The sequence below is a fragment of the Microtus pennsylvanicus genome, chromosome 4 (genome assembly GCF_037038515.1).
Source record: "Microtus pennsylvanicus isolate mMicPen1 chromosome 4, mMicPen1.hap1, whole genome shotgun sequence".
NCBI lineage: Eukaryota > Metazoa > Chordata > Mammalia > Rodentia > Cricetidae > Microtus > Microtus pennsylvanicus.
This window is the reverse complement of record NC_134582.1, coordinates 133474620-133491048: the sequence shown is the minus strand read 5'-3', so window position 1 is coordinate 133491048 and position 16429 is coordinate 133474620. Positions and strand designations below refer to the sequence as shown.

At 36.2% G+C, this 16429-nt stretch overlaps 1 protein-coding gene across 2 annotated transcripts in view; it reads right to left on the bottom strand.

Moving 5' to 3' along the window:
- Positions 1 to 16429, bottom strand: part of Malrd1 (MAM and LDL receptor class A domain containing 1) — a 598349-nt gene that overhangs the window by 403022 nt on the left and 178898 nt on the right. For both annotated transcript variants that reach the window (XM_075971104.1, XM_075971103.1), the window contains one exon: positions 4745 to 4832. In XM_075971104.1, the coding sequence (XP_075827219.1) occupies positions 4745 to 4832 (88 nt within the window). The remainder of the gene's footprint in view (positions 1 to 4744; positions 4833 to 16429) is intronic.

The following is a 16429-nucleotide window of genomic DNA, read 5'->3' as shown; positions in this document are numbered from 1 at the left end:
CTTAAAACATTATAGGAATGATCTGGGACTGTAGTTCAGTACTAGCATACTTGTCTAGAATGCTTTGGGCTCCCATCTCATCCCTAGCACTACAAAAAGGGATGCAAGATTATACTGAACACACACACACACACACACACACACACACACACACACACACACATATATATATATATATATATATATATATATATATATATAGTATTATAAAGCCCATTTATAAGTTCCCTAGATTGGATTTATACATTCTCTGCCCTTTCCAGTCCTAGAAGGTTGAGAATACTTCCTGCTACTCTACTGCAAGGTTTAAATACATGGATGTCAGTAAATGTACACATGTCATATCTTAATACGGGCTGTAATTTTGTTCTTTCCTGCATACTCTGATTTAACAACAGAAATTGCAGGCAGGGATGTGGTCCTTTAACTCTGTTTCCTGCTTGTGGAGGCAGAATGTGTGGAAGTGGATTCACGGCTTAGGACTTCAGGGTGTTTTGCACAGTTCTGAATAGGAAATTGATTACCATTGCTATTTTTGTTCTAACTTAACTCACATGTTTGAGATCTAGAAGTATATTATGAGGCTATATGTAAATGAAAATAGTCTTTCAAGAAATTCATCTGATACACAATAGAAAATTTTTATGTGGAAGCATTTAATACTTAAGAAATAATAAGATAGAATATATATTCAAGATATCTAAAATACCTAAAAGTTTAAGATTGCTCTATCTAGCCATTCCTTCAGCAAATATTTATTATTATCTCCATATTCCACTACTTGGCTAGTTGCTAGAGACCAAACAGCCAACAAATAATATGACTGCTTTCTTCTAACTACAACTGCTATTGGGGAAAAGAGAAACTTTACTGTAAGGATAACATGTGTTGTGTAGAAAATAATTTTTCTAAATTTATGGGGAAAAGATAGAAAATGCCAAAAAGAATCTATGTGGGTGGTGTTCCAAGTACTTACTGAATAAGCAGATGTTGAGGAGAGAACAGGAAAAATCACTGGAGGGGAATAAATAGACACCCAGAGGAAGCACATGCTAAGAAGAGGAAAAGTGTAAGTCCAGACTGAGATCTGAACTGGAGAAAGGGAAAAAAACATTAGGTAGGGGGCCTTTCTTTATAGTTGCAGAATATAAAGACTCACCAGAAAGGGAAGTCATGAAGTCTGAGGGATCCAGTCATTTATTCTCTCTCAGCTCTTAACTGGTTTGGTTTTACTTTAAGATAGGACTCTTAGGATTGAAAAATCAGGAAAGAGGAATGATTCATTTACTAAAATTATACAAGGCCCAAAAAACATTTTCATTGATTCTTTTTACAAAGATTAACATCAGATGTAAATAGCATGATATCAGATTCAAAAGTGAAACATCTATTAATTGAATCTTTGGCATTTAAAATGGCTAATTGAGGCTGGGCAGTGGTGGCATATGCCTTTGATACCAGCACTCAGGAAGCTAAGGCAGGTGGATATTTGTAATTTCAAGGTCACCCTGGTCTTCAAAGTGAGTTCTAGGACAGCCAGGACTGTTACACAAAGAAACTCTATCTCCAAAAGTAAAAACAAAAATAAAAAAGTGCTAATTCATAATGCAAAAAGATGATTAGGTCCTTTACAGCAAGATCAGCACCAATAGTTGAAAGAATTAGAAGTACTATTGTTATTGTATCTCACACTTAAGATATTGCTTTGGTAGAAGTAATTTCTAAAAATTTTAAGAAACATCAAAATTTTTGTTGTAAACCAGGTCATCTGAAAAGGGATTGGAGGTAAGATGTTCCTAAAAACAATGTTCTTCCTAGAGATGACTCAAACAGAGGGTCCCATCCTTCTGCAGTATGCAGGTAATATGGCAAAAGCCAGCATTGAACTAATGAATATAGATCAACAAGGGACAGGCAAGGTAACCATTTGCCATGGGGAATGCACTGAGGGCCCTCCTGGAGGCTCTAATATCAAAGTTGGCCAGTCAGCATCAGAGAAACTCAAACACAGGGCAATTAAAAGACATAATACCTGTTGTTAATCACCACATAGCTCTGGCTATGACTAAGCAGAACAACTTCCATAGATACAACAAAAAGTTCAGGAGAGATATTGGATACTAGGGGAAAAACTGCTGAATTTAATCAGGCGGTATACTTTACAGATATATTGACCTCAGAATGGAAACCAGGATATGTCTTACACTGGGGGTGAGATTTTGCTTTTGTTTCCACAGGAGAAGAAAATACTATCAAAATAGATAAAGATTAGATTAAAGCAGGAGAAAACTGTTGATTAGGAGAAGTGATAGTTCATCAAACCGCATGGCCAATTCAATAAATTAACTTATAAGACTAATAAATGTCTTTTATTTGATCAGAAAAAAAAAAGAACTGCCAAAAAGGGAAACTTCCCAAAGTAAAGGTTAGGGCAGGGTTTTGTTTTTGTCTTTACAGGAGAAGAAAAATATCCCACTAAAAAATATCTAAAGACCAATGGATAAATAACACATCTGAAGAAAGATGAATAATCCAGAGCCAACCCTAAGAAAAAAGAGTAAATTGGCTTAATGCTTAATTTCCAAATACACACACACACACACACACACACACTATATATATATATATATATATATATATATATATATATATATATATATATATATTTCCAAATGTTTGTTTCTGCTTTTCTCTACAGACATATAAGGCAAATGGTCTTTTTTTGGTCCCAACTCAATTAAAAATTAAGGTTTGCTTTGGAGTTGGAATGTGACTCTATTCTTCTCTAAACCCAAGCATACTTGTTTGAGGAAAATCTAAGACCTCTTTTTCATTTCAGAAGAGTCACCTCGTATGGAACAGAAGAAAAAACAAAATGAAGGGACTATTCTATTGGCAACTCATAATCTGTTCTCTTTACTTTGACTTTTTAAAAATTTTATAAGATATAAATATTATCTCAAACTTTATAAAAATTATATATATATTTAAACTTTCTGTCATGATATTAATGGTCATATAAAGTATTAACTAATTCTAGAAATAGACTTGATTTAGCTTCCTGTGTAGGATTTCAGGTGTCAATTCAAAGCAGGTAATTAGAAATTAGGCTTGTGAATCTCTTATATATTAAATAGATTGTTGTCCTTTTACCTCTCCAAGATCTGTTGCATATGATATTTAAAGTATTTAGGTTTTCTGCAGTGAATCATGACCATTCCTATCAGAGACTTTTGAAATCTCCAAAAGGATGATGATCCCACGTGAATTGTGGTAATGCCACTATGATGACAAATACCAATCAAAATCAGCTTTGAACTACAAACTTCTTAGGACAATATCGAGGTAGTTAATTAAAATTGCCCAGCATCACAGAATACTCCTGCCAGAACTTCAGATAAGCCTTGCACTTTCCCACCATACAAAGACTGGACAACAGCAAGCTCTCCCAGGACTTGGTCTTTATCTCAGTTTTTTTTTCTGGGTTCCCTAAAGATGTCATCTCCTCTAGACAGTAGGAAATAATTTTAAAGACACAATGCCCACATTCGCAAGAGATGGGGTGAGTAGTTTTTGGTTGTTTGGTGAATGCTGTCATCATTTAAGGGGCTTGACTGCAAGTGGTTATTGATCATGGTCAGAGAAGAAACTAAGCAAAGGAGATTAGATTCAGGAAGGGAAAAAATGTGGGATATAGAAACAATTGGATAAAAAAATGAAGATTATTGAATCAACTTTCAAATTAAAAAAAACTACTTGTCTCAAATATTTTACAGTGGTATGAGTTTTTTTATATTGATAGAAATTTAAGGTTATTTTTATTATACTGCATATATGCTTCTACTATTGTTTAAGATATTTCTGTATATTGATACAAATTTAATATGATTTTTGTTATAATGTATAAGATATTTTTGTAGATTGATACAGATTTAATGTAATTTTTGTTTTACTATATTTATTTCTATTCTTATTTAAGGCATTGTATCTAGGCAGCTCATTTTAAAATGTAATGTAATGTTTAGTCTTTGAAAGCTATTTTAGATAATAAAGAAAGACATGTTAGTTAGTCATCTATAACAACCAAACTTAGAGTCATGTTAGGTATGTTTTCAAGGTAAAAGAGATATATTTTAAATAGATGGATGTTCTTCAAATACTTCAGAGAGCAACAAAATATGGCATTTAAAACACTTTCTGGGGTCTCTGATGGGATGGAAGACTAAATAGTCATAGCTACAGTTTTTCTTACTTATTATAGAAAGGAAATTAGTTACAAAAGTTGGAAGTCTCCAAGAGAGAATAGATAATGAAGTAGTTTTTCTGCGCTTGCCTAATACACATGGACTGAACATTGTAAATGTAAGTCTTATTAAATAATTATTTTATTAATGTAAGTCTTATTAAATAATTGTTTTTATTGAATATAGTTTTACTATGTCAGACTTAAATGAAGTAGTTCCTTTTTATTAGTCAAAAAAAGAAAGTCTCACAAAGATCATAACTTCAGATATGACTTGCTAGTATTTTGTATATCACAAGTGATTAAAAACAGATTCAAACAGCTTCCCTATGTTTCATTTTTTAAGACTATTTATTAGCAGAGATATACTCTATTTTTCCAGTGTCAATATATTTAAGAAACTGCAAAAACGAGGGCACTTGAGTTTACTCCTGAATATGAAGTATTTATTTCCTTGTTGATTCTTCCAAAATAAACAGATTTGGAAATGCGCTCTCTTACCTGGGTAGAGGGTACAATCCATGAATGACAGATCATCAATTGCAATATCACCAGTGAAGCCATCTCCAACTGAAGCCACGATCAAGATCTAAGGTATAAAAGAAAGGTGTTGAACTATGAATGAAATTATAGAAACCCATGACTGAGAAAGAATTCACAGGTCTAGGGAGATGGCTCATTCAGTATGTAAGTCTGAGGTCCTGGGTTTGATTCCTTACACTAACGTAAAAATTGTGAGTTCTGTTGAGTACCTTTAATCTTAGCATTGGAGAGGTGGGGACAGGAGGATTCTAGGGGCTCACTGGACAGAGAGTCTAGCCTGATCGGTAAGATCAGGATCTCAGTGAGAGAAAGACCCTCACTCACAGAGATGGTTATGGTTCATGAGGATGACAATTGGGCTTGTAGTCTGAGCTCCACATGCCCACACAACTGTGCTTGTACCACCAAACACATGCATCTTCCTACAAAATGTATGCATGCATAAATGTGCAAACACACATATACATAAATATGCCACATGCACACATAAGTGCACTTGTACTAGCATTTACATACACCTTACTACAGACATATATGCATGAATGTGAAACCACACATACATATATGCACCCACTTAAACACACACACACACACAGAGCAAATAAAAGGAAAACTCTTGGCTTCCCTTAGTTATAGGAAGTATTAGCATTACTGAGCCTATTTTGATGCTGAGTCTCATTCTATCCCTACTGTGTCTACTGTGTCCTGTGTGGTTTGGGTCCCAGAAATCAGGCTGAAGGAATGAAGAAAGAACAGACACACAGACACAAGTACAGAAAAACTGGAGTCAGGACAACTGTATACCTCTGATAAAGCACTGCCAAACACTGAGCAACCAGGAACCTTGGTGCATTTATTATCTATAGCAAAGGGGAGAAGTTAGCTAACCTCTGCAGGAGGTCTCTAGTGTCAGCAATCTCAGACTATAACCATCCCAGAAGAGGAAGCTATAGATGAGAGTTTTGCACACACTAGTTAATCATTTGAAAATGATTCACACTCTCTGTCAACATTCCTGCTGTGATCTGAAGAAGGCATTTCTGTCCACTGATCCTGACCTGTAAGGAAGGCATTGTCAATTTCCCATGTCCCTAAGGCTACTTTGCTCCTTGTCAGTCATATGTATTCACATGGGGTTCCTCAGTTCCACACATTCAATCTGACGATGTTCAATTGCCTGAAATCTCATGGTACAGCTCCACCCTCTTCCCTAGAGATTTCCGAGTAGTGCTAAGACAATGTGATTGTCTTGTTTCCTTTTGACCTTCAGGCATCTCAGGTTCTCTCACTCCCCACCTCTTCCAATTTTCCCCTTTTGTCTTTCATCAAGAGTTTATCCACTTCTCAGGTTAAATGACCATACCCTTTCAGGAGCAATTTTAAGTGTTTTTCATCATGCATCTGAAGCTGATGAATCCATATTGATCTCCTCGGAACTGCACTAATCACAGCAACTCACGTGACTATATTGCTGTTACAAAATCTGTAACTCCACCAAAACCCCAGGAAAAGGGGAAATACTGGCAAATCACTATAGTATATGATTAAAGCTGAGATTTAGTGTAATTGAATTAATCATGATGAATTATTTTAATACTTATGCAAATGTGTGGCATACTTACACAACATCTTGGTATAATTTAATAAAAGAGTACTTGACACAAATCCAAAGACTTAAGAGAAAAAAAAACATTCTCTTTTCCACTATTAAAGCAAAAGAGAATTTCCATTCATGCCTCCTCCACAAATGCTGACTGTGGAAGCAGAATTTTTATTTCACTTCTCTTGTCAAATCCTATCCTACACTGAATGTTATCATGCCCCTCATTTATGAATCAGCCCATGCAAGAAGGGAGGTTTGGAAGGTCAAATTTGCTGACCACAAACCACTTGGTAACTGCAGCAAACTTTTCTTTCTTTCTTTCTTTCTTTCTTTCTTTCTTTCTTTCTTTCTTTCTTTCTTTCTTTCTTGTTTGTTTAATATTTTTCAGGCCAGGACATCATAAAGTTTTGTCAATATGAGAAAGATTTAACAATTCAAATCCTAGGCAAATACAGTTCACCTACTATTTCCTGAGAAGAGCTTGTATACTTGACAAAATGCATTATTTTCATTACCATCAAGATAGAAAAAAAACATTGCAACAAGTTGCTCCACAGGAGGAAATCCATGCCAGGTATTGTAAACTCAGTTAAAAAAAAAATCCATGGCTAAGGAGGTCTTAGGCTCTAGGCAGGAGGTAAATGCTGTTGTTTAACTAAATTCACAGAAAGACAATGCATGTTTATGGCCTCAGATATCACTGCTCTCAGCCTGATCAGAGAAGCTTCTCTTTGCAAAGATAATCACGAATATAGCAACTGTGGTTGGTTTCCGTACTGAAAATAGGTGACAGTTGGATGCACAACCCTATAAAAGCCATTTGTACCATCCCCTCTAGGGTTCAGGGAATACTGTGGAAAATAGGACAGAAAGAATATAGGGAGAAAAGCTTTCAAATACACTCCGAGGCATGGCATAGCTGTCGCACCCAGGTTTACACAACTTAAGCTGCCTACCGAACCTGTTAGGTCTGTCGACTGTCAATCATAGATCAAAGGGAAATTAAATTGATTAGATGAATTCTGGTGGAGGGGTAGTAATTTTTAATTGTTTTCAATTGTTTACCCACGCAGGAGCCCACCCTCACGCCAAGAGACATTTCCAAATCATAGTCACAGAGAAAATGCTAGTTAAAATCAGTGGATCACAAAATAACACAATAGATATGAATGTAGAAAAAGGGCATGTTAGGAGGAGGGGGGAAAGGAGAGAGGTGGAAGGAGAATAAGGAGGCCAGGGTCAAGGTGAGAAAAGTGTACATAAGTGTCAAAGAAAATATCTAAGAATTTAAAAAAAAAACTATTGGAAGAGAAAACAAAATGTAGAAAACTTATTCAGGCTGAAATCCTACGAATATCAATAAACAGAAATCGACCATGGAATTTGGCCAAAATTACTACAAAAATGTATATTGAAGAAAAGCCCATGAATAACTGAAAATAGCCAGCAATCAACTCAGCTCAGAAGTGAAAAAAGGGGAAATCGGGTAAATAAAGATACACTGTGATTCATATACACAACTCATGGTTGTCATTAGTGTAGCAAAATGCATGGAGAGAAAAATAATATTAGGATCCAAATATTTAATGGAAAAATACATTTGTAGCCCATGGAAACATCTATGTAGTAACTTTGGTTAGATAGACAATATATAGCTTCATTCTAAAATAGAGGCTCATCTACTGTCTTTGTATAGCCACAAAATAAGAAAGTGGCCATTTTATTAAAAATTACAGGAATGTCATATAACCTAGAGTATGCCCCAGTAGGTGAACGTTACATTTGGGGAGACTGCTGCTTACACGGCTTATTTCTGTTAGAGATCACTTGGTATAACCTGGAAAATACATTGTTACTGCCTCTCAAAGAAGATAGGCAGGTCCTGCTATAACACATAAATTGAACCATACATAATATTTGTCAAAATATCACTATGTTAAGGACATATCATATGAGCATTCTTGAAAACCAATAGACAAAAGTTTCAAGTTCTGATAAAAGTAAAATGTTTATTCTGTGTCTTACAGATAGTCTTTCTTAATAACTGGTCAAACAAATCATTTTAAAAGGCTCCTTTGGGGTGGTCAGATGACTCAGCAAGAAAAGGCTCTTCCCAACAAGATCAAGAACCTGAGTTTGCTCCCCTTGACCCACAATGTGGAAGGAGAGAACCCACTCCTGCTAGTTGTACCCAGATCCCCACACACATACTAGGGTGAGCACTCCCCCCATCCAGTAAATACATATAATAAGTAAATGAATAAATAAATACAACACTTAGTAACACATCATAGTCTTAAAACTAATTTTTCAAATATTGGTATAAACTACTTCTGTCCTATATTTAATTTAAGTACATAAAATTTTTAAATTATCATGAATTATCTAGAAATTAGTATGGCTCTGAATTCATGTGCCTGTATGCAATCATACATACAAAATATCTCTGTTCTAACAATTCCTCTTTATATCTAGTGTTGTTTTTAGAGTGAATAGAAGTACATTGAATATTAGTGCTATATGCAAGATAGTATTGCATTCTGGAAATTAGTGAAGCCACATTTTATGTCCACGTCCCATTGCACTTTATTAAATACCATAAGATGCAATTGAAAACCCAGTTCAGTGTAAACTATGGCTTTCTTAACTTACAGGTCACAACTGTGGATTTACAAAAATTGGGAGAGAATTTGGCAAAGGATTTCTTGGTGCATATAACCATAAATTAATTCAAAAACTAGTGTGGTATAATTGCGATGTCTTGGCAACTGTATCACATACTTTCCTACATCCATGATTGTAAATACACAGCATATGTATTTTGCTTGCACATGTCCTGGTACCGTAGGATACCTACAGACACTGCCTGAAACACCACACCTCAGATGTAAGACTCTTGCATGCCACAAGTTCCCATGGGTTTTTTGTTTGTTTGCTGTTTTACTAACGCACACTGAAGCATTTCTGCTCTTATAGAAGTGCAATGTTTTAATGATGAAAGAGACATCATATGTTCTTTTCATCTCTAGTATATGGGGTTTTCAAAGCATGACATTTAATTGCTCAAATCATTAACAAAGTCACACCTTACATATTTCATAATAATTTCTCCTTAGTTTTCATTTTGTTTTCCCAGAAAACTAAAGGCCTTGTAAGCCTCATTTCACTAAGTATATGTGAGGAATTTTCCTCAATTCTGACTAAGACATCCAGAAAATTACTTAATATGTATCATGTAATGGGTAATCCTTGTGGGACCCTGAAAGTTTGCTGTAGAATAAGAAAATCTGCCCTCTAATACACATGAAAAAAATTGTTTAATTCAACATACGAGGGCTTTTAATCACCCTTAGAACTGCTTACAAAACCCTAACAGGAATACCTATAAAACAAAACTCAGATTTGATCTAACAAACCTTATGTTTATAGGTCTGTCTCAGGTTGGCCTTATTGCACACATCAATCACTGGAGAATAATTGGATCTTTCAAATATTACACTGGATATAAAAAAATTATTAAGTATGGACCACAAAAGTACATCTAAACTGTTTAAGGAACTAGGCATAGAGATGGATAATAAAAGTATAATTGTGATACCAAAGGATTAAGTGAACTTAAACAGATAAGTAAACCAAGTAAATAAGATTTCTTCAAAGAAAGATATGATTTCTACATAATCTGTCTGAGTCCTTAAATGGGTTAGAAAAATGGTAAATATTTTTGTTACTGTTTAGTATTCAGAATGAATTTCTTTTTAGGTAAATTTGAGCTATGTAGAATATGGTATTTTATAGGTTTTTGACCTAGGAAAAGAATTATGTGTCCACACTGGTATTATAGTGTTTCTATGGTAACCAAAATGAAAAACAAAATCTAACCATGCCTTTGAATATCTTATATGTAATACACAAAAAACTAAATAGTGATTCTTGAGCTGGACCTAGATCATCAAGGTTTGGTTTAACTTAAAAGTTTTTCCCAAGTCAAATAGGTGGCCAATGTTTTAAAGAAGGATATTTCTCAAGAAGACACTGCACTGTGGTAATCACAGGCTCTATTCTTCTATGTTGCATACTACTGATTATCCTATGCTTGATACCTGTCCATCATTCATGTATTTTGTCTGGTCACAAAAGCACCTAAGTCTATAAATTTCTTTATTTTGTTAAGTCAGAAACCAAAGTATCTGAGATTTCCCCCTACTTCTCAGGCAACAAGCCAGTCTGTCACATGCCTTATAAAAACGTTAAAAATAAAAAAAGCAGATTGTGTAGTAAAAAGCTATAGTCAGAGAAGTAAGTACCTTCCACCATTTCCCCATTCCCACATGGTAACACGATGAGAGAAGCTTGACATTGAGAGACTCTTGTTGCAGGCTGTTGGAATAACCGCCCAGTGTGGAAGGAAAGAAGGAGGGAAAACACTGAGTGGGGGATTTGCCTTTCTATGTAAGGGATGAAAACATCGATAGAACAAGACCATTCGTGAAGTGCCTTTTATGCTTTCTCACTATATCTATAATCGAAACATTTAAGTCAATGCAGCCTTCCTTGCTGTGACAGCTATTCCTGGTTGTCAACATTATTCCTGGAATGAACTATAAGCCAGAAATGGAGACCACACCTGTAATCCAGATCTTGAGGAAAGAAGATAACATGTCTTTGATCCAGACCTGGGCTAGAAGGCACACCTTAAATCTTGGCAACACCTTTTGCTGGAAGCTTATAGAAAGACAATGAAGAAGGAAGGGTTTGTTCTTACCTGCCTGCCCTCGCCTTGTCAGCACATCCCTTCCAACTGGGACACCCAGCCTTGCAGGACTGAGAAGCTACTAGATTCTTGAAATTTCTGTTTGCAACTAGCCATTGTTGAACTGTAGCTGGTAAATCATTGCAATAAATCCCCACATTAAAGGCATGTTGTCTTGTTGCCTCAATATCTGGATCATAGGTGTGCTCTCCTTTTCTAAGATATAGACACACACACACACACACACACACACACACACAGAGAGAGAGAGAGAGAGAGAGAGAGAGAGAGAGAGAGAGAGAGAGAGAGATTAATTCATTCCATAAGTTCAATGACTCTAGAGAACCCTGACTAATCCTGACTAATATGCTTCTCTTATTTAGAACCAAAGGATTCTCTTTTGTCAGGATCCCAAGGACTGCACATAGCTACAGCACAGAGTTTCTCTTCAGCAACAAGACCTCTCTCTCCCCATCAGTGTCTCTGTTGTGTTGAGTGCAGGGAAAAACATACTGAAGAGCTTGGAGCTTGGTAGAAGAGGCAAGGTCATATAAAACCTAGACATAACACTTTATATACAAAACATGTTCTAAATAGTAAGTGACGTGTGCACACACAGAGACACACAATCTTCCTTCTAAGTCGTAGGAAATGAGGTTACTTCTGGTGATTTTTAAAGGGCTCAAAAAGCCAGAGTTTATTTTAGCTTCTTCTGTCACATTAATGTACTCAAAGGGGAAAAACTGGACGCGGTTTGACTCTACTTTTTATTCTTTTACTTCCCTTACATTACAGTGCCTTTCTGAAACTTCCTAAGTGGATTTTGAAAGGGATAAACGTTGATCAATTTGAAACGAATTTGCTCCTGAAACTCTGCAGACCCGCGTGCTATTTTAAAGCATCCTCTGTGGACCAGTTTTGTAGAAGCTTTCTTACATCCCATCCGTTATTTGAATGAAGACAAATAATGCTCTGTTTCTCCAAGTCATAAGAATTTATACAAAGCAGACTTGACTGCTGGTTACAATGAAGCATTTAATTGAAAAAAGCCCGGTCGATAACAGGAAAAGAAATGAAAACGAGGTTTAAAGCTATTGACTGAAAAGTTCAGAAAGTTGTGGTTTTATTATTAAGAATTACATAATGAGGCCTACAATCTTAACAGAATATAATGTACTATTGTTTAAATGATTTTCATACACATGCCAGAGTACAATTCTCCTTTAATAACCATTTATATTTATTGATTAAATTTTTCTTTGACAGCCCCATATATGTATATAATGCACTCTGGTTATTCTTCTTTCTCTCTCCCACCCCTAGCATTAGCTCCCTCCCTTAAATTTCCTTTCTTGTCTTATCTTTAAATAATTTTTTTCAGTCAACACAGTCAATTTTCTATACCATTAAAGATTATATTTAAAGAAAAGTGAGTTGAACTCTAGTTTATTATTATAATACAAAATGATTTCTTATATACCCAAATACCTACATACTTTTTATCTCCTTGTGTAGCGGGCATCTGACTACCCTTTGTGATGGCTAATAAAAATGTCCCCGTAGATCCAATGGTTGAATACTTGGTCCCCAGTTTTAAAGGCTGTTTGTGTAGGTTTCGATGTGTATGACCCTGCTGGAGGCTGAATATCATTGGGGATAGGCGTTGAGACTGAAAAGGCTCTTGCTATTACCAGTATGCTTTCTGCTTATACATAATAGGTTGTGAGCTCTCAGCTTCCTGCCCCAGTCTCCATGGCTACCTTGATGCTCCCATCACCATGGAAGCCTGCTGATATGCTGCTCCACCATGGTGCTGATCGACTTTTCACCCTCTGGAACCATTCACCACAAATAAACCCTTCCTTCTATAAGTTACATTGGTCCTGGTGTTTCATCATAGTAATATGAAGATAATTAATAAACTTTTCTACTTAGCAATTAAACTAACCCAGACTTACAGTACAGGGATAAAAAATAACTTGAAGACAAAGCTATACCCTTCCAATAATCAACTTGTTTAGTTGTTGTTTTGTTTTTTATTATTTTTGTGTTGTTGCTTTTTTATTCATCGGGATCTCTAGGTCACAGTTCACCATTGAGGAAAGTCAGGTAGGGACTGAAGATAGGAAACTAGTGGCAGCAAAATGCAGGACCACAACTTACTGGCTTGCTCCCCTGAATTATGCTAAGTGAGCTTTTTGTACACCACACACCCACCTTTGGAGGGGGCAATGCCCACAGTAAGCTATGCTCTCCCACATCAAACAGCATTCATGAAAACCCCCACAAACCTGATCATAGATCGATCTGATGGAAGCGATTCTTCAGTAGTTCTCACTTGCCAATTGTCCTGTTGACATCCAAGATTAGCCAGTACTCCTATATTTGTGTTGGCACTGGCAATGCCCCATGACATTCACAGCATTAGTTATTGTGAATTAAAAATCCACTGAGAATTGCTGCATAGACTTTACTCAGAAAAGCCTGTTGGGCTACTTGAACTGAAGCTGTGTTTCTCCCCCATACTGCTTAGAGTTTTGAATTCTGTGTGCATTTCTGCATTTAGATGTTATCCTCTTCTCTGATTGAAAACAAGTATAAATTGAGACTGTGCTTATGTTTCCCAGATGCCAAGGACCGAATAAACACACAGAAACTGTATTAATTACAACACTGTTTGGCCAATGGCTCAGACATATTCCTAGCTGGCTCATATATCTTAAATTAACCCATTTCTATTCCTCTCTGTATTGCAATATGGCTTTGGTGTAACCTTGTTTTCTACATGTCTTGTTTCCTTGGTGGCTAGCTGGCGTCTCCCTGACTCTGCATTCTTTCCTCCTTTATCTCTACTTGGATTTTCCACCTTGATATATTCTGCCCTGCCGTAGGCCAAAGAAGCTTCTTTATTAACCAATGGTAGTAAAACATATTCACAGCATTACAGATGGGCATCCCAGGTCAGACAATCAGACAAGCTCTCAGGCAGGCACTGAGAGCCATACTGTATTGCTGTGAAACCATCTTTCTGGACACTGTGAAGATGTTTCGCTCATTGGTTCAATAATAAGCTATATGGTTCAATAGCTAGGAAGGAAGAGGTTAGGCAGGACTTGTGGCCAAAAAGAGATCATGGTGATAAAGAAGGTGGAGTCAGCAGCCAGATGCAGGGGAAGCAGAAGATGAACATGCCATGCTGGTACTGCCATGTGGTAGAACAAATGTAGAATATATGAATTAATTTAAGTTGAAAAAAACTAGTGAGTTACAAGCCTAAGCTATCAGCCAAGTATTAATAATTAATAATAAGTCTCCATGTTATTATTTGTGAAGTTAGGGGTCTCCACACAAAACTCCACCTATCCAGCATTTGAAGAGCATACCCAAATCATGGTAAATGTTTATTTATTTGGGGAAGATTATTTCCAACTAAAACAATTTACATCATTATGGTGATGAGGCCGATTCCCTACATTTACATGGCAGGTACTGTGACTGATATATCCCAAACAGGTTTTATTTACATAGCATGCCAAGACCAAACACAGTGCTAATTCTTCCTACCCCACCACACTGTCATCTAATTTCAACAAACTTGCCTTTGCTTCTACGACTCTCATGTACCTCCCTCTTCTTCCTACACAGCCTTCTTGTTAGATTGCAATTTAATTTGTACCTGTTTATATGTAATTTTTCCAAGTGTTTTCTTCTCTAAATCCACTTGGGAGTGAGTTTCCAGATACTTTCCTTCCTCTTTGGCTATTTCTCAATTATCACATTCTCTTAAGAATAATGGTTTTATTTGTTAGATAGACATTAGGATATGTTAAAACAAATTAATAATTTTATATATAGAACATTATGTATTAAAAAATCTATCATTTTATTTTTGTTCATTTTGAGGTGCATTTTGCCATATGGACTGATAGTAATCTTCCAGTCAACTTGAAGGATTTATAATCAGTACAGAAACACAGCATTGGATATATAAGTGAAGGTGCTTTTAGACAAGATTTGCAGAACAGGGAAGTGATTCCGAATGTGAGCATCACCATTCCATTGACCTGAGACCTAGGAGTGAACCAAGGGAGAAAGCATCTTGAGCACCAGTGTTCTCTCACACTGCTTCCTGACTGCAGATAGTATGGCAAGTCTCACATTCCTGGCATCACTATGTTTCCTCCATGATAGCTTGGCCCCTAACACTGAGCCAGAATAAACCTGCCTTTCCTGAGCAAGGAAAAAGTAACTTATCTATCACCTCTTCTTGACATTGTAGATCTGCTTCTGTGTCTGCTGAGAGTACATATGCCATGAGAACTTTATTTCTTTAGCTCTGGATGGGGCAGAAGGAATTTGTAGACTCTGAAATACTCACACTGTATTTGAATGGGATCTAGAAAATGCAAATAACTCACCTCTAGGCCCCAGTGATATGATGCCTGATATACTCCAAGACAACTCTTGGCTGTTTAAAACAAACAAAAAAACAAACCTAGTCCTTTCAACCAAATTTCTGCTCTTTTGTTTTTCTTTCAGTGGCTTCTCCCAGTATGACTAATGACTAAACAGGGTAGATCTTCAACAGTACAAACCATTTCAATATTTAAAGAGTGGCTCTGTATCATTTGGTTTTGCTTTATATATAATATATGTATAATATATAAAACAAAACCAAAAAAAAAACCTTGTTTTCTTTTTTTGTGAAGGAGATGTTGAGACAAGCTCTCCCTAGATGACCTAGACTAGCCTGGAACTTACTCCCTCATGCAGAATGTCCTCTGACTCCCAATCCTCCTGGCTCAGCCTCTTAAGTTCTGGAGTAACAGGCATGTGTCTGTACTCCAGACAGTCCCTTGTGTTGAGAAAATGATTGATTTCTATCATGAAAACATGACATTTCTCCCGCTAGCCCTGCAGCGTTATGGACACCACACCGGTCTTTGTCACACTTCATTACTTAGGGACTTTATAACTGCTCTTGTCCCTCAGATTCCCATAGAGGGAGTGCCCTGCATACTAGGTGTTCTGCTATAAACTCACTTGCAGTTTAAGTTTTAAAATACCATTCTAATTAAAACAACCGTTGCCTTTGAAACTAAGGCTTTTAATGACACTGTGGTCATAAAAAATGTTCTGGCATGACATTTGAAACGTGTATTTGAAGAATCCATCATCATGTTCTGTCACTCAAGAGTTTTATTTCCTTAAAGTAAAAAAAATTGATTTTAACCTTCTTGTCCATTTACTATAAATTTAACTATAAAAACTTTATTGCCAACTAAGCCAT